Source organism: Perca fluviatilis, chromosome 16, assembly GCF_010015445.1.
Source record: "Perca fluviatilis chromosome 16, GENO_Pfluv_1.0, whole genome shotgun sequence".
In the NCBI taxonomy this organism is placed as follows: domain Eukaryota; kingdom Metazoa; phylum Chordata; class Actinopteri; order Perciformes; family Percidae; genus Perca; species Perca fluviatilis.
Genome location: NC_053127.1, coordinates 36,128,702 through 36,148,163, shown reverse-complemented (window position 1 = coordinate 36,148,163; position 19,462 = coordinate 36,128,702). Strand labels below are relative to the sequence as shown.

General features: G+C 43.0%; 1 protein-coding gene across 3 annotated transcripts in view; it reads left to right on the top strand.

Moving 5' to 3' along the window:
• Window positions 1-19,462, top strand: part of LOC120575651 (CXADR-like membrane protein) — a 139,420-nt gene that overhangs the window by 98,070 nt on the left and 21,888 nt on the right. For all 3 annotated transcript variants that reach the window (XM_039826480.1, XM_039826481.1, XM_039826479.1), the window contains 2 exons: window positions 7,949-8,106; window positions 17,954-18,152. In XM_039826480.1, coding sequence (XP_039682414.1) covers window positions 7,949-8,106; window positions 17,954-18,152 — 357 coding nt within the window. The remainder of the gene's footprint in view (window positions 1-7,948; window positions 8,107-17,953; window positions 18,153-19,462) is intronic.

The window sequence follows — 19,462 nt, the reverse complement described above, 5'->3', positions numbered from 1 at the left end:
CTTGGAGGGAGTTTGCCCTCCTTTCCTTTTTCATTTCTTTCTATTTGAATTGTTCTTCCTAAGATCAGAGCCTTCTGTGGTAGCCGCCTCAGAGCTCAGTCAATGTGCTGACTTGCATATGAGCAAGCAAGCAGGAAGGCGGTGTGACTTACAACTCTTTGAAGGGTAACTGGGGCCTGTGCGTCCCACACTGCCACTAGGATTGGTCCACTGAGAAGTCTACTGGGAGAAGCAGTTTACTGGAGCACAAGTCACCCCAGGGCTTTTTCACAAAAACAAAGCTCTCCATGCCACTTCTGCCAACAGGCTCCGGACATTTTGTGGCGATAATCGCAGACAGAGTGTGCCTGCACGTGTGCCACATGCATCCACACACATGCACCAACATGCACACACACACAGCTCATTTGAGACTGTGACAGAGACTAGGTCACTGATTGTAGATGGCACATTATGGTAAAGAGAACACTTAGTAACATACTAACAAACTGTCGCCCAGACACACACTGCTTTTGCAGTGAGCACATGCTCCACAAAAATCTGCAGTCACAACTTTACACATATATGCTCCAGTAATATAGTATGTTGGGAAAAATCACATTATGTCAGTTTAGTTTAGTCACATCAGTTTATTGATACTTATCTCACGAAAAGAGTTTTATTGAAGTTATGTCATGATCTGATGTTTGTCCCCTCCACAATCCCTGAGTCTGAAACAGAGCCACGCCCAGTGCTGCTTTCTATAGAGCCTACAGCAGTCAGACACAGGCGTGCTGATGGTGGAAGATACCATGTAGTCACATGACCCAACATTTTCTTAAACATACAATATGTAACTTTCTGCCGCTAGGGGTCTCTCAACCAAAACAATGGATTGTAAACACAGACTTTTGATGACGTTGGGAAGTTGCGTGGAATTATGGGAGTTGTAGTTTTTAGGGTTAAACACCTTCGCTGGTTAGAATGCATCTGTTCACAGACGAGTTTACCCATTCAAGTTTATTTATTTTAAAAACTGTATATTTTACATTTTAACATAATACTAAATCCACAATACTGTACACCTCAAATTGAAATATGGAGCCTTACATTAGACTATATTCACACAAATATTATCTATCCTATTGAAATAAAAATCTAGCAGAATTCAATATCATGATGTACAAAAAGAGACAAGATATCCAGGTAGGGAATGAGTCCTTACCCCAAGTGAAGGAGTTCAAGTACCTTGGGGTTTTGTTCGCGAGTGAGGGGACAATGGAGCGGGAGATTGGTCGGAGAATCGGCGCAGCGGGTGCGGTATTACATTCCATCTATCGCGCCCGTTGTGCGAAAAGAAGCTGAGCCAGAAGGCAAAGCTCTCGATCTACCGGTCGTTTTCGTTCCTACCCTCACCTATGGTCATGAAGGCTGGGTCATGACCGAAAGAACGAGATCCAGGGTGCAAGCGGCCGAAATGGGTTTCCTCAGGAGGGTGGCTGGCGTCTCCCTTAGGGATAGGGTGAGAAGCTCAGTCATCCGTGAGGAGCTCAGAGGGAGCCACTGCTCCGTTGCGTCGAAAAGGGAGCCAGTTGAGGTGGTTCGGGCATCTGGTGAGGATGCCCCTGGGCCCTTTTCCTAGGGAGGTGTTCCAGGCACGTCCAGCTGGGAGGAGGCCTCGGGGAAGACCCAGGACTAGGTGGAGGGATTATATCTCCAACCTGGCCTGGGAACGCCTCGGGATCCCCCAGTCGGAGCTGGTTAATGTTGCTCGGGAAAGGGAAGTTTGGGGTCCCCTGCTGGAGCTGCTCCCCCCGCGACCCGACACCGGATAAGCGGACGAAGATGGATGGATGGATGGATGGACAAGATATCAAACCAGATACACAGTTTAATTGTAGCCTATAACTGTAACATAGGCTGACTATCAGATTTCTGTAGCAGTGGGCTAGTAGGCTTTGAATCAGAAAGGGATTTGCAAAGGTATGCAGCATGTTTCAGATTATTTTCTCAAAATATAAGGATGTCCTTTATTAAGAAGTCAAAATGTACAGACCACCATTCTACACCACAGACTACAAATAACCTAAGCTAATTTCCCAAAGAAGGGACATGTTCTTTTAAGTGGGCTGCTGGTTGAGAGGCAGAAAGCAGATGGAAAAGTTCTGTTAACCTACAGAGAACTTCTGCTATCAGAGAATGAAACGCTATAAGGCTATCACACGATGACTCCAGTGTGTGCCCTAATAAAACGAGTAATTGTAGCCGCGGCACTACGTCAAAGATAGCTGCCGCTGCCACAGATTTAGCTTGCCTGCTGGCTGTTTTAATCCTGGAGGAGACTCGTTAACTAGCGGCAGCGGCTAAAGGCCTCTATAACAAACCAAATGTGCATGCATGCATTCTCATTCACTTCAAAAGCCCACTTACCGCCACTTCAACTTTCTCTCGCTCTTGCTGGCCGCACCGCCTACAGACTTGTATCTAAAGTGTTTTATCTTGCTAATTATTAATGTTAAAGGGGTGATAGAAACGGTCACGCCCCAACATTTGCATAGGCTACACAACTGACCTGAGATCAGGTAGTCTTCTGAATCTAGGTCACGCAGATCTCTGCTATTCCATTACAAAATTCACTTCTGAAACTTTTTTATGCGAGAAATTAACCATGTAAAGCTCAAATATGGCCGTTTTACGAAAATGGATGGCTAATTGCAAATTTTGTCCGACTGTGTGTCGAAGTTCAGCGGCCGGTGCTGCCTGGGTTGCTACATCGCTGCCCTGCCTGTCCTCCGTCACAGACCCCGGCCTGCTGTGAACTTGATTGAGCTCCGTCACGGCCGGCGGCCCGGTGCTCAATACCCGCGCAAACTCACCCTTTTCTGGGTGACTGGATTACCACACGCCGCTGCCCTGACAGAGCTCCAGGGACTGCAGCTCGCTGTTCTCCCTCCCCTCTTACTGCTACCGGCCGGCTGGTGAGTGACTGAGAGTGCGGTCAGCGAGCTTGTTACGCCCGCAATCTCTTACCGCAGCCAGTTAATCTTATAATGGGTATGTGTGTTGAGTTATTTAAACAAACAATCGGGGAAATAAACGCCTCTTGTCCGCGAGTCTCATTGATAGAGCCTGCGGTGAGCTGGAGTCCATCAATGAGAGCTAGCTAGCCTCCTCCTAACACCTCTGACATTCACAAAAATGCATTCAATTGAAATCCGAAATCCGAAATCGTGAAAAGTGTTAGCTAAGCTTTGTAAGACCTTGGGGAACCTGTAATATTCATGCCGTGACGAAATTCAAACTGTAAATATACTATATGTCTATACTATGTTATGTCGAAATTGTAGCTAGCTGCTTGTCCTAACAAGACGCCTTGCGTTCATAAAAATGCCTTAAAATCAAATCGGACACAATGGTTAGCTTTATAAGACATTGGGATAGATGTTATATAAGTGCCGTGACGAAATTCAAACTGTAAATATATTATAGTTATGCCGGCAGCCGGCCGCGGAGCCCCGGTAGTGCAGTATCCACAAAGGGTGACTTTGCCCTGGGTATGGAGCCCAGCAGGCTGCCGCTTTCTCGTCAGACTGTGTGGAGCTCCTAAAGTCCGACACGTCTTACCAAATTTACAATTAGCCATCAATTTTCGTAAAACAGCCCATATTTGAGCTTTATATAGTTGATTTCTCGCATAAAAAAGTCTCAGAAGGGAATTTGGTAACAAATATTGCAGTGTCTGGAATATATAGATTCTGTTGCGTCGCTAATGTGTGTGTATGGGGATTCGCTCAACCAATCAGCTCGCGTATCTAATGTGTGTGTATGGCGATTCGCTCAACCAATCAGCACGCAGCTCATCTAAATATTCATGAGCATACCATATTTGGAAGAAAGGCTCTTGTTACAAATAGGGCCAAAACACAGGGATGCATAAGGGCCAATAAAATATCAACCAGGCCATTTTCAGCCCAGCCAATGTTACATACCCCAGTAGGAGACCATAAGGAACAGTGTGAAATACCCTATATAATTATTCTATCACCCCTTTAAATATTCTTGTTAAACGGTTTACAAAGTGCTTTGACAGAAGGAACAAAAGCACATACACAAATATAAACATCGCTGGAATAGTGAAAAAAGAAGATGGGGCAGTTTAAGGAAAGTAAAACGACAATTTGAATAAATAAAATCTAATTCAACCAATCAACATGAATTTAATACACAACTTTTCCGCAAATTGACCAATAACCTGAAGTTTCCCGCGACTTCAACAAATCCCAGCAGTCCCACGTGCACATTGAGAACGGGTTGACGTAACACACGTATGTCGACAAATTCATTTCCTTTTTTCTAATATGAAGACGAGATGTGTGTGACTCGAACATCTCACATTTACCAACAAAACGTACAGCGAAAGACCTTGCAAAACATTTCAGACCGTCCTGCCAACCTATATACATTTTAACATGAACGTACGCTGTAACAATTTGTTCACTCTGCTGCCGTTTCAATCCTGTCGGCTCTCTGCAGCGGGCGGGGCTGCTGCTCCGTTCTCCGCGCGACTAACGCGCGCGCGCACGCACACAGACACAAACACACACGGTGGATGCAGGAAATTCTGGAGCTGAGACGTACACAATGACCTAAATTGAGGACAGCTACGCTCATTATTGTAAGTGCAATGATAAGTTAAAGTCCAATAAGTACTTTATCACACCGTACAAATGTGTGTCCCAGGCCAGGATAGGAAATTAACTAACAATGTAAAGATCAACAAACCACTGACACATATGTTCAAATTTGATCATTCAATAAATTATTATTTTTTGTCTTAAATCCACCAGCCATTTTCATATTATACCAACATTTGCAGCATCCTGAGCCTTTTTGGTAAGATTACTAGGAAAACACAGCCCAGAGTAATTTTATTCTGCCCAAAACAAGTTTTCTCATTTTTTTTTGCAACTTTCACTGTGTCCCGCAACTTCATTGCAACAAACATACAAAAGACATTGCAACTTTTATCGACATTTTTTACAAAAGCTCCGGCGAAATCAGGTATTTTGGGCCGCAACAATCTAAAAAAAGGCTGCGAAATCCTGGAGGGACTGAGAAGGCACGATCACCTCTGGTTTTGAGCCTTGATTCTGGTGCCGGTTAGAAGGGCCCCGCCTGAGGATCTAAGACTGCAAGTATGGGGTCAGCATTTCTATGATGTAGTCTTGGGCTAGACAATCAGTGGGTTTCCATGCACAGCAATAACTGGGTATAATTTTATCCCGGTTAAGTTTATAACTGGGTTCTGCCAGTTCTCCCCGTATACATGAGCAGGGGAAATTGGGAAGGATGACGGGATTAACTCTACCTCCCGTACAGTAGGTGACGCTCTTCCAATGCACAACTGGCTTTTTCTTCGAGTTGACCTATGTCAAAATTACACCGACTGGCCACTAAATTAGTAAAAGTTATTAATTTAATGTTTCATTCACACACTCTTGTCACAGCGTAGGGAAACACGGTGCCCTTGCCAGATAACTGACAACTTTGTTTGGTTCGTTACCTGTAAGCAGTGTTGCCCAGTGTCGGGGGGAATTAGCAAGCAACTTATGACACTTCCTCATTCAAACTGGAAAAGTGGCCAAATGGTTTGGAATTACGTGAAATTGATGTCTGACATCAAACGTTGTCAGTGTGTTGTTTGTGCATTGTTAATATGTTGTCTATGTGTTGTTAACGTGTTAATTCAAATCATTATGCAGTTGTTTATGCATCTGTAAAATACACAAAACACTATATAACACATCTACACCTACATAACAACCCTAACCCTAAAAAACATAATAGGGGTTCTTTAAAGCATGTAAACATTTTCTAGTGGAAACAAAAAAATACAAGTATAAACCTGAAAACTCCTTTTAAGATCCAAACCACATGGGTAACAGCCTTTTCTCCCTGTTGAGGTTGGAAAGAAGGTACTGGATACAGCAGCCAGCATTGAGGAGCCCATAACTCAGGTTCTTCCAGAGCAATCATGCCTAAAATTGACATCTGACACAACAACCTGAACATGTGTACCAAGTTTCATTGAAGTCTGATAAAGTGGGGCTAAATGGCAGGACTTCTGCTGCATCTATTGTAGTGATGGACCAGGTGTAAGCTTGGTTTCACCACTTTTTCTACACAGTATTAAACCATCTGAATGGGTTTTGCTCAGCTTTGTGAAGCTAGAAACACGCTTAACGCTGCTTGTGGCTTTGACTTTGGCAATTGGGCATCTGTTCAATGCTGCTTGCTGCTTTGACTTTTGGCGATTGGGCTGCTTCCTAAGGTCGGCTGTGGTTCAGGTGGTAGAGCAGTCGCCTACCAATCAGAAAGTTGCCGGTTTGATCCGGGGCCCTGCTTTCCAAACTCTAAATGTCTTTGAGCCCCCCAAAAAGGTGTGTGAATGTGTGTATTTGATAAGCAGCTGGCACCTTATATGGCAGTCTAGGCCACAGTGTATGAAGGGTACCTGCTACATTTAGCTATAATACATACAGAAAGAGTCAAACAGAAATGCAAAAACTCAATTATGCACAGATTCTATAAGTAAAACACACACCTGCAGAAAACACATTCATGTCATCTGCTAATAACAAACACACAGAGCAGCAATTTAAACACAGGCACATGCACACACTTTGCTGCTGTCCACACACATTTTCCCATTCTATTTTTGCTCTCACACAAATGTGTCCAGCCGGCAGGACATCACAGTCCATGCAGTTGATCAGTGTCCAAGGAAGGATAAATAAATAAAAGATGAAACAATTGGAAGCTCAGGCTTCCATCCCCAGCCTCTTGGTAGTTCAGTGGTGCCAGTAGCACTCTGTGTCTCATATCCCCTCTGGATCTTACCCATTGTACCATGTGTCCTTTTTGTGTTGGGCTTATTATTAGTGTAACCTGTGTGTGTGTGTGTGTGTGTGTGTGTGTGTGTGTGTGTGTGTGTGTGTGTGTGTGTGTGTGTGTGTGTGTCATAGTTACACATTACTGATGCTGATGTTGTAAGTTATTCTTGGTTGAAAGCAGATATAACCGGTGTTTGACTGTATATGTGGTAGCACTTTGTACTAGAAGAAAGTACTGTATATTAAATATTAACTGTAGGTGAAATTTTCTCCAATCATGTTCACACTGGTTTAATCTTCTACTGTCCATTTATTGCATCCTCCTTTGATTATCATCAACATGGCATCTTCACCTCTTTTTCACCTTCAATCTACATCAATTGTAGATGACTTGAAAACAATCCACCAGAACAGACAATCTGATGTCTGGCATGGCACGGCTCATGTATCATCTTCTGTTAAAAACCTTTTCAGTGTGAAATGGAAGCGCTGCATTGCTGCAAAATGAAATGCTACAATGAAATCTTGAGCTGATATGTTCCCTTAGTGCACCTCATGAGCTCAGACTTTCTAATCTCACAATCCAACTTGTTCTCACTCCCAACTCTTCACATACTGACGCTTGTTCAGTATCTCTCAGCACGATAGTGAGCAGTAAGAAAAAACAAAACTGGGGTGGTGGATGGGTCAGGGTCAAACAACACAGGTGGTTCATGTCCCGTTCTTGTCCTGTGCGTGACCTAAATATAATTTTTTTAACCCCACCCATGATCATTTCAACCCTAACTAAGTGGTTTTACCCTGCACATCGGTCCCGACCCAGAACGAAGGGGTCCTGACCAAGCATTAGTATTTGACCCGTTGGGAGTAAGAATATTTTGCACAGTGTTAGAGCTGCCTCTTCCTGTACCTAGTGCTTTAGTCAGAAATAGTGGTCATAAGAAAAAGAGCAGCTACTTGGTGACAGAAGTTTGATTTTAAAAGTTACACAGAACAGTTGTATGCTGTTTGTTGTCTGATTTATACTTTAAACTGTACTAAGTATTCCTGTCTATTCCTGGTGGGTCTCTCTACAGTTCTGCTGGGTGTTCTGACGACATGCGCCCAGACGGAGATGAAGAGAGTTGTTGGAGACAATGCCACACTGCCCTGCCACCATCAGTTCTGGGTGGGTGATGACCCCACTCTTGACATTGAGTGGCTGCTTCTCAAGCCAACAAACAGGCAGAGAGTGGTGAGTGTCTTCATGCAACAGCTTAAATGTTTATTGAAGGATGAACACACTAGAAAACAAACAAAAAATGTATTAGACCTGTATGTGCATATCTAAAATCAGGAATGTTATTGTCCTCTGTGACTTCAACAAAGGTAATATTAGCCATGAACTCCCCAAATACAGACAGTTTATTAAATATCCAACCAGAGAGGAAATCATTTTGGAAAACATTTTGGATCACTGTTACACTACATCCAACGTAAGAGTATGCTGTGGTCCAAATGCTGATGTTACCCAGCTATATGTACCTGTACAGCCAAACAACCTTTTCCAACTCCTAAATTTAGAGGCATGTGTATCAGACATAAACAGATGGATGGGTATGAACTTTCTGCTGTTGAATGCTGATAAAACAGAACTGTTAGCAGTAATACCAGCCAAACATGGTCACTTGTTTAAGAATCTGTGTATTAATATTGATAGTTGTATTATCTCTGAAAGCTTCAAAAACCTTGGTGTTCCAGTCTCACATTAAGGCTATTACCAAGACAGCATTTTTCCATCTCAGTAACATCGCAAAAATGCGACCCATCTTATCATTTCATGATGCTGGAACTGTAATCCATGTGTTTCTGTCTTCCAGAGTTGTGTCCTTTGTTCTGGTCTTCCAAATTGTGCCAATTCAATTTTATTTATAGTATCAAATCATAACAAGAGTTATCTCAAGACACTTTACAGATAGAGCAGGTCTAGACCACACTCTATAATGGCTAGAGGCCTATAACTTGCTCAGAACAAAAAACTTGAAAATATGATCACATAACACCCATTTTGTGTGTGTGTGTGTGTGTGTGAGTGTGTGTGGCAGTTTGTCCTTCCGTCGCTCTCTCTCTCTCTCCGTGTGCCTGATCGTGTGTCTCACTGTAGACACAGCTGAGAAGTCAAGACAGCCCAAATCACCATAAAGCTACATGTTTTATTTTGTATAACAAACACACAGGCACTCATTGAAACTGGTGTATACACACAGAGCAGCAATTTAAACACAGGCACATGCACACACTTTGCTGCTGTCCACACACACATTGTCCCGGTACACAGTGTCCGGCTGCACTGTGGTCTTCCTGTACGTGATTCACTGCCTGACTTGACAGATTCACTCACGGCTCGAGGAAAAAATAGAGGAGACGCCGAAACTACCGCTGCTGCGCACAGGCCGGTGCTTCACAGCTATTGGCTGCACCTCAACGTGCAGTGTGTTTCCAGCGTCAGACTACGTCATGATCCACCTGATTCCCTCATACAGGCAGAAACTGAACATTTTTAAACCTGTTGTGAGGACATCTAAGGAGTGGACCATTGAAGCTGTGGCGGATCTTCAGAGCCCAGTTTTTCAAAAGTAATCCAGTGGATTTCGTATCAAGGATTGGATCAAATCTTGGAAATGGGTTTTTCAAAAGCAAAAGAGGGATTCCGAACTAAGATCAGAGCATGTAATCCGATCTTACATTTGATCTGGATCAAACCTGCCCTTTGGGTTTTTCAAAGCTTTGAACTTGGTATGGGATCTATGTGATCCAAAAAACAGGATTATCCTGATCCCATCAGAAGGGTGGATTCAGTTGTGATTTTTCAAACTAAATAAAATCAGTTTTTTTTTAAGTGAATTATCACAAAATCAATGTTTACTGATGATATATACATTTCTTCATATTTGAAGTATATGTGAAGCAGGTCACATCTAATGAGATATGGTAAACAAAAAACACAACAAAATAAAGAATGTAAAATGTTTCTGTTTATTACAGTGTTTCTGTTTCTTAAAATTAAAACAAACAATGGCTATTTGTGGCCACCGGTATTTTGCCTACCTGGTGTTCTTTGCTAAGCCAGTAGGCTACACTGTTGGTTCCTTTTCACAGGCTCTGGTAAACAGGATTTGGTAATCCTGAAATTTGGTGTTTGGATCACAGTGATCCAATCCAATGTTCCATTAAAAAACTGGCATAAAAGTAAGATGGATCCTGAGTAGCAAACATGAGATTTCCAAATCCCTATCAATTTGATCCAGATTACATTTTTTGAAAAACTGGGTCTAGGCGTGTTTGGACTGTACAGACTGGGATGTTTTCAGGACCACTACCAACAGTTTGGATGAGTACACAGAGGTTGTGACGTCATACGTCAGCTTCTGTAAGGATAGCTGTATACCATGTACCACAAAGAGGTGCAATGACAAGCCCTGGTTCACAACCAAACTGGGATGGCTAAGGTTGCTGAAGGAAGAGTTGTTTAGGAGTGGGGACAGGGACAGGGACTGGTTTAAAGAGTCTTAACCCTTGTGTGGTCCTTCGGGTCACTGGGACCCGAAGGACAACACAAGGGTTAAGTACATGTTTAGCAAGGCAGTGAAAGACGCTTAAAGACTGTACTCCAACATCAGTTTTCCGCAAATAACTCTATTTCTTTCTGGAAGGGCCTCACACAGATCACCAGCCAAAGCCCCCTCCACTGCCTGGCAATGAACCGCAACACCTTTTACTGTCCTTTTGAAAGACAATGCAGTCCTGATACCTTCCCCAGTGACTCCATTCATCATATCCAGTCCTACCTCCCCCACCACAGCAGGGTTCATCACTGCTCACCCCAGAGCCCCTCTTTCCCCCCTCCACCACAACAACCCTTTCTATCCACGAGAGACAAGCAGTGCATTTACATGCAGTTTAAATGGGTGATAGAATGCAAAACCGATTTTACCCTGTCATAGTTGAATAACGACAGTTCGGTGGGTAAATAGGACATACATAGAAGCTCAAAATCCCATTGACACCCCTTTACTATGAAAATCTCATATTTTGAAACTGCCGCTGAAAACGGGCGAATCTCAACAAAGCTGGAAGTTGACGTCAACCTCCCAAAAACCGGAACCTTTGTCAGCCCATGGGTGTATTAAGAGAACGGTCACGCCCCAACATTTACATAGGCTACACAACTGACCTGAGATCAGGTAGTCTTCTGAATCTAGGTCACGCAGATCTCAGGCAGGGCCTCCAACTCCCCTCTTCCTGCTAGCTAAATGCCCAGTGTGTGTGAGTGAGAGCGCGGTCAGCGAGCTTGTTACGCCAGCATTCTCTTACCACAGGTTTCAGTGAATCTTATTATGTGTGTAATTATAATGTGTTGAGTTATTTAAACAAACGATCGGTGAAATAAACACCTCTTGTCCGCGAGTCTCATTGATAGAGCCTGCGGCTGGATTTAATGAGAGATAGCTAGCCTCCTCTTAGAATTCCTCTGCAGAACTGCCAACTTTTCCAAAAACCTTGGAGTGAGATTTTGTGTGGCGAACCCAAATTTTGCTGCGTACAAAGCAAATTTCTTTGGCTCATTCAGCATCATTACTGTCAAGGTTTAAATTGTGATTTGTTATGTGGGGGGTTCTCCCTAGGGGGGTCCGGGGGTATGCCCCCCCCCCCGGAAGATTAAAAAAAAAAAATAAACCATTAAATGGCACTTTCTCGAGAGTTTTGTGCAAAGAAATGGAGAAATCGAGTCTTACATGATATGTGCAAAACTGCAAACTTTGCATTGTTGTAGTATCAACAGGTATTAGGGCATTTACATTACTGTTAATCAGTCATCACTTGATTACACATTATATTACCTTGTTATGATATAAGAAGTGACCCATACAATGTGCCACATGAAGAGACAGTGCAGCATATGACAGTAGCAACAGCTGAGAAGATTTGGGTCTGTGGTGACCAGGTCCACCTCACACAAACTTCCTTCTCCCATTCTCTCTCTTTACTACTACTACAACACACACACACACACACACACACACACACACACACACACACTAGTGGTTCTCAGTGTAGGCACCAGGGACCCAAAGTTAAATTAACATTGGTCTACCAAAGGGATCTACGAGGACCACTGAAATTCTAAAGAATGAAAACCACTGATTTACATACATTCTAATCCTTTCAAACTAAATAAATAGAAATAACCATTTTTTGGGTACCAGGGAGACTGGTGGCCAAAGACCAAACCTCATTAAATTAGGCAGTGAGGGAAATTCATTCTTCAATCAAGGTCTTTCCCCACCACAAGGTCCAGCAGAAAATAGACAGAAAAATACCAACAGCAAGACAAAAGACACAGCATGGCTCATTTTGTGCATGTGTTATAGCACAGCCTAACTTTTTTTGTGCCAAGGCCCAGTAATGTTTGGCCCTCGTCCTCTGTGCCCATGCGTCCATTTTATGAAACATTTAATGAATTATTTACAGTTACATTTAGAGATGCACAGAGGTTAGAGATGCACAATAGTTACCCAAAGTTTCCCAGTATTCATCAGATGTGTTACATCAGATTTCTGCTCGTTTACAACTTTGTGCACATTCAAAATATAACTCCTCCCATCTGTGTTCTCCGAGATTTGGAGAGTTGTAATATAGTCTGCTGTGCATGTTATTGCTCCGCAGATATGGTAGTATCTCATTCAGACCGTCTGACTGACACAGAGGCCCATTTGGGTCTCTGGTCTCTGACAAAGTTTAGAGGTGGCTGTACACTGCTCTTCATCAGAGGTAGAGCACGGATGCAATGCGTCACTGCCCACAGCAGAGCGAGTCCACTAAAATTAACTGAAGTTGCTACACTTACCAGCCACGCTGCTCACCTCTATTTTTACAGAGAGAGTGGACACAAAGCGACAGACGGGTCTGTAATACTCAAAGCATACCTGAAGCCGGGGAAATGCGCCTGTGATGGCTCGTGAAGAAATGTTCAAAAATTCCACAGACAGGGAGCGCTCTTGAACCCCCTCACCTTCTCTGAAAGCATAACTAGTCGATCACGAGCAGCTCGACAGGTAGATCTATAGATAAACTCATATTTCAGGCATTTGACCGACCGGGTTGCAAAAATGTTTTGCCACTATGGCCACGCCAAGACCCGCCCTTCAATAGCATTCACACACTACTATTGGCCAGGCGTCCATGCTGGTCCTATCCCCTGACCAATCAGCTATCCTAACCCCAACCAATCGAGCTGCTTTGTAGGGCGGGTCTTGGCGTGGCCATAGTGGGATTCGTAATTTTGCGACTGGGTTGACACCTGGTTGACACTTCAGCGTGAGAAATCGGGGGTGTGGCGTGTGAGCGTGTGAAACCATTCAAATGCGTGTGTCTCACGGCCAGTACGTGAGAGTTGGCAGCTCTGAAATTCAAAAAAATTCATTAACTTGAAATCGGACACCATTGTTAGCTTTATAAGACCCTTAGGTAGATGTTGTATACGTGGCGTGGCGAAATTCAAACTGTAAATATATTCGAATTATGCCGAAAATGAAGCTAACTATCTGTGATTTGTAGCTACATATAGCTAGAATTGAAGGGGCAGTCGCAGCTAACAAACACCTGGTCTTCACAAATATTCATTAATTTGAAATCGGACACCGTTGTTAGCTTTATAAGACATTTAGTTAGATGTTGTATAAGTGGCGTGACATGTGTGTAACATGTGGTAAGAGATTGCTGGTGTAACAAGCTCGCTGACCACCCTCTCACTCTCACACACGGGCCATTTAGCTAGCAGTAAGGGGGGAGTTGCAAGCCCTGGAGCTCTGTCAGGGCAGCGGCATTTGGTTGTCCATTAGCCCAAAAGACGGTGACTTTGCGCAGGTATGGAGTGCTGTGGGCTGCCAGTCGTGACGGAGCTCCAAGTACCTCACAGCAGGCCGGGTTCTGTGAAGGAAGGCAGGCCAGGCAGCGAGGCAGCAACACAGGCAGCACCAGCGCTGAAATCCAACACACAAATTTGCAATTGGCCATCAATTTTCGTAAAACGGCCCATATTTGAGGTTTATATAGTTGATTTCCCGCTTAAAAAAGTCTCAGAAGTGAATTTAATAACGAAATAGCTCGACAAACAATGTATAACTTTGCAATGTATAACTTTGTAGTGTCTGAAATATGAGATCTGCTGTCAAGTCTCCCATGTGTTTCTATGTAGTTTGCTCAAACCAATCAGCGCGCACCTCATTCTGAATATTCATGAGCATACTATATTTGGAAGAAAAGCTCTTGTTCCAAATAGAGCCATATTCACAGGGTAGTTAGGAGCCCAATAAAATAGCATTCGGGCAATTTTCAGCCCAACCAATGTTACGTACCCCATTAGGAGACCTTAAGGAACAGTGTAAAATACCCTAAATAATCATTCTATCACCCCCTTAAAAAAAAGTTCTAATAACCCGTTAACAGAACTAGAGAACTCCTTCAGTAACCAGGGGGTTCCTCCATGTATACACCTTAACCGGGCTATGATCGGTTTAAGCGTCTGTGCATGCTCCAACTGCCCTCCCCACTCCGCTGGAGTCATCTTTGAACCGGAAATAATCCGTCAGCACTGTGAGTCATAGTCGTAGCTATGACACCATACAACAAAACAGCAATGCCCGAATTAGTGGGCCATCGGCAGCATGGAGCCTGCGGTCCGTCTGTTTTACTCCCCCTGCCGAGGCAGCAGCAGACATCGGGAGATGATATAATTAGTCAAACAAGTTGTCAGTTGTCTGGCGAGAACACAATGCTGTCCTGCGTTGTGACAAGAGTGTGTAAATGAAACATTAAGTTATTATGTTGTAGAGTTACTCCGTCATTCTTCCCATTCTTTCCCGCTCATGAATGCAGGGAGAACTGGCAGAACCTCACTAACCGGGGTAAGACCATACCCGGTTACTGTTGTGCATGTAAATGCACTGAAGTTAACAGGCTGTTTAAACAACAAAACCCTTGCAAAGCAGCCGAACCAGACATCTGATCGCATGACAGCCTAGCCAGTGTCATTGATTATAGTGAAAGCATATGCATAATATGTTAATAACGTGGCGATGTAGTCAGCATATCAGACTGGCGATTAGATCACCTATAGGCGATCTCTAGTAACCATGATTGAATGATTTGAAAATATAAGAGGTCACCCAAGCCTACTACAAAGCAGACATTACTACATACAGTGCCTTGCGAAAGTATTCGGCCCCCTTGAACTTTTCGACCTTTTGCCACATTTCAGGCCTCAAACATAAAGATATAAAACTGTAATTTTTTGTGAAGAATCAACAACAAGTGGGACACAATCATGAAGTGGAACGAAATTTATTGGATATTTCAAACCTTTTAAACAAATAAAAACTGAAATATTGGGCGTGCAAAATTATTCGGCCCCCCTTAAGTTAATACTTTGTAGCGCCACCTTTGGCTGCGATTACAGCTGTAAGTCGCTTGGGGTATGTCTCTATCAGTTTTGCACACCGAGAGACTGACATTTTTGCCCATTCCTCCTTGCAAAACAGCTCGAGCTCAGTGAGGTTGGATGGAGAGCGTTTGTGAACAGCAGTTTTCAGTTCTTTCCACAGATTCTAGATTGGATTCAGGTCTGGACTTTGACTTGGCCATTCTAACACCTGGATATGTTTATTTGTGAACCATTCCATTGTAGATTTTGCTTTATGTTTTGGATCATTGTCTTGTTGGAAGACAAATCTCCGTCCCAGTCTCAGGTCTTTTGCAGACTCCATCAGGTTTTCTTCCAGAATGGTCCTGTATTTGGCTCCATCCATCTTCCCATCAATTTTAACCATCTTCCCTGTCCCCGCTGAAGAAAAGAAGGCCCAAACCAAAGATGCTGCCACCACCATGTTTGACAGTGGGGATGGTGTGTTCAGGGTGATGAGCTGTGTTGCTTTTAACGCCAAACATAACGTTTTGCATTGTTGCAAAAAGTTCGATTTTGGTTTCATCTGACCACAGCACCTTCTTCCACATGTTTGGTGTGTCTCCCAGGTGGCTTTTGGCAAACTTTAAACGGCACACTTTTATGGATATCTTTAAGAAATGGCTTTCTTCTTGCCACTCTTCCATAAAGGCCAGATTTGTGCAGTATACGACTGATTGTTGTCCTATGGACAGAGTCTCCCACCTCAGCTGTAGATCTCTGCAGTTCATCCAGAGTGATCATGGGCCTCTTGGCTGCATCTCTGATCAGTCTTCTCATTGTATGAGCTGAAAGTTTAGAGGGACGGCCGGGTCTTCGTAGATTTGTAGTGGTCTGATACTCCTTCCATTTCAATATTATCGCTTGCACAGTGCTCCTTGGGATGTTCAAAGCTTGGGAAATCTTTTTGTATCCAAATCCGGCTTTAAACTTCTCCAGAACAGTATCTCGGACCTGCCTGGTGTGTTCCTTGTTCTTCATGATGCTCTCTGCGCTTTACACGGACCTCTGAGACTATCACAGAGCAGGTGCATTTATACGGAGACTTGATTACACACAGCTGGATTCTATTTATCATCATTAGTCATTTAGGTCAACATTGGATCATTCAGAGATCCTCACTGAACTTCTGGAGAGAGTTTGCTGCACTGAAAGTAAAGGGGCTGAATAATTTTGCACGCCCACTTTTTCAGTTTTTTATTTGTTAAAAAAGTTTGAAATAGCCAATGAATTTCGTTCCACTTCATAATTGGGACCCACTTGTTGTTGATTCTTCACAAAAAATTACAGTTTTATATCTTTATGTTTGATGCCTGAAATGTGGCAAAAGGTCGAAACGTTCAAGGGGGCCGAATACTTTCGCAAGGCACTGTATTTGTTCAAAATTGAAAGACTGGAATCTGTCATTCCTCTGAACACCACAGGATGGCGCTAACACACAAGCTGTAAGAAGTAAGTTCTACCGGCCCTCTGGACTGACTTTGTTTCACAGGGAATAACGTTATCTCACATCCCGTTCACTGTTCAGGTCGCTACTTCAGGCTGCGGCCGACAGTAACGTTACACATCGCGGATCAAATTGTTCGTAAAAGTCGTTATATTGTTTTGAGGACAATGACATGGCTGATAGCTAGCTTGTCTTGTTGTTAAACATACTGTCAAGTTGTATCTAAGGTCCTTCCTATTTCCTGGAGGAGTGAACAACGTTTTTTTTTTTTAAAAACTTTTTTTTTTTTTTTTTTTTTCAACCCCCCTCCCTTACAAAAAAAAAAAATTTTTTTTTGTTTTTTTTTTTTTTTTTTTTTTTTTTTTTTTTTTTTTTTTCCCCCCCCCCCCCCCAGTTGTTTTAAATACTTTAGATTTTGATTGTAAAACTAATTAAAATATAAACTGATGTTTTAAAAAATATTTTATTTGGCAAGTGACCATGGTATAAGCGGGTTAATGTCCTTAGAGGTGTCCATTGTCACCTGCGCGTCGGACGGTTCACGCCTCGCCGTCGTCCATTAATGGCTGACAGTGGACACCTCCTCGGCCATTAACCCTTTTTTTAATACGTATCATTACACTTTTCTATATGTTGCAAAGTTTGATGGTCTTCCTGAAATCTTTAAAGAGGAAATATGAAAAGATCAATTATGAAGCATCCATACATTGGAGTGCCTACCAACCCACAAACTATAAATTAAGACAACCCAGTCAATTTTTCATGGGATGCAACATGAAAAAATGGGATTCAACGAGCCATTCAGATTTGGCTCCCCTTTGTCACATGCAGGCTCATTAGAATATACTGCCCCCCAATCTGAGTATCACCATCTACGGCTTTAGAACTACATTTGCAAAGTTGTGCCATAATTTTGAAAAAGAATTTGAATCATATATCGTTTTTCCTTTTCGTTTCGGGGAATGATTTCAGAATGTGTGTGTGTGTGTGTGTAAAAGAAGGGGAATAAATAAAAGACTTCTGTATTACCTATGTGTTCTCTGGCCTTCTGTACAAATAGAACTGCTAGTAGTTATAGAGAAATGTTTCTATGTTTAACTTACTGTATGTGTCTTACTTTGTTTACCCCACCAGGTGATCACCTACTTTGCTGGACGGGTTTTTGACCCCAATGAAGCAGAGCGTAGCCGTGTAGCCTTTGCTGGAGAGTTCTTAAAAGGTGACGCCTCTCTGCTGATAACTGACTTGTCTCTAACAGACACAGGAGAGTACAGCTGCAAAGTCAAGACTGGTGCACAATACCATTGGAGCACCATCAGCCTCATAGTGCTGGGTAAGTTGCAGACAGCACTTATTAAATTAAATTAAATTAAATAAGAAAAAAACAGAGACAGAGGGAGAACGCTATACAACTGGAGGTGTCACGTAACCCCAAAGCCCTAAGCATTAGAGCTGTCGTTAAATGTAGTGGTGCACGCACACTGTGCTATTCTGATTCAGACCAAATATTTCACCTGTGGCGTTCTCCTCCACTTGTAAAAGAATGATCTACAAAAGGTACTAACGGCTATGAGCATATGATATGCTCACTACACATTTCGTTTAGGAGGTCTGAGTGCAGAGTTGGTGCAGCACCATGCTTGAAAATCAGTTGGAAGACCACTTCCTCAATCAGATGACTCTCATTGATCACACAATCTGTTATTCACTCATTATTAAATCTGCAAAGAATAAGGGCACATCTATAATGCTTGCACTTCCTTTACTATCCAACATATCATTGGAATAAACAAACCCCAACAGGATGTGCTACCCCTTTTTAAATTATTTATTGCTCCCTCTTCCAATCTACTGATGCCACTTTATTTCCCAGAGGCAGCTGGACCTTCACACATTAAGCATCAAGTCAGTTCTTACAGCAGTGCAATTCCACTTAGCAGTACATCCTGTTGATCTATTTTAGAAGTCACAAAAGCATAAAAGGCATTCTAATTAAATTCAGCAGCATCTGCAGTGCTTTACATAAAGTCTGCTTTCTATTTATTAGACGTGATTCAGACTGCAGCTACAGTTGAAGTAAATGCTGTCAGTCACATTACCATCAGGCTAATTTGAGCAGTGACAGCCAATAAAATCCCTATGCTGATTCAATGTTGGAATGTTGGTGTGGGTTTTCATGTCCATGAGAAAATGCAGTGTAGTGCATTGAAGGCAGTTCATGGCACAGCCCGGCCCAGACCGGTGTCTACTGGACCGAATAGCAACGCAGATTTCGGTGCCTCACTTCAGTGCCACTTAAATGGCTGCGCTTCTCTCTGATGCTCTGAAACAGACGTTAGAGGGAACAGAAGCATCACTGAATGGGATGCTAGTTAACACTACACTTGGCAGCAGGTAACGTTAGGCTACCGTTAACTAGTAGCTGGCTTAAACACAGTTAAAATGCTGACAGCTAAACGTAAAAACGATTAAAGTCTGATTGTATTTCACTGTAGAGGATTCCAACACCGGGACATACAACAGTCTGCTGCTGCCGTTGTCGGAAAAACACCACAGATGGTGTGTTTACCATCTGGTAGCCTAAGCCTTGGTCCATTCAAAGTTATTAGGGCCCGAGCGCCGACAGCGGCGAAGGCCCTATTG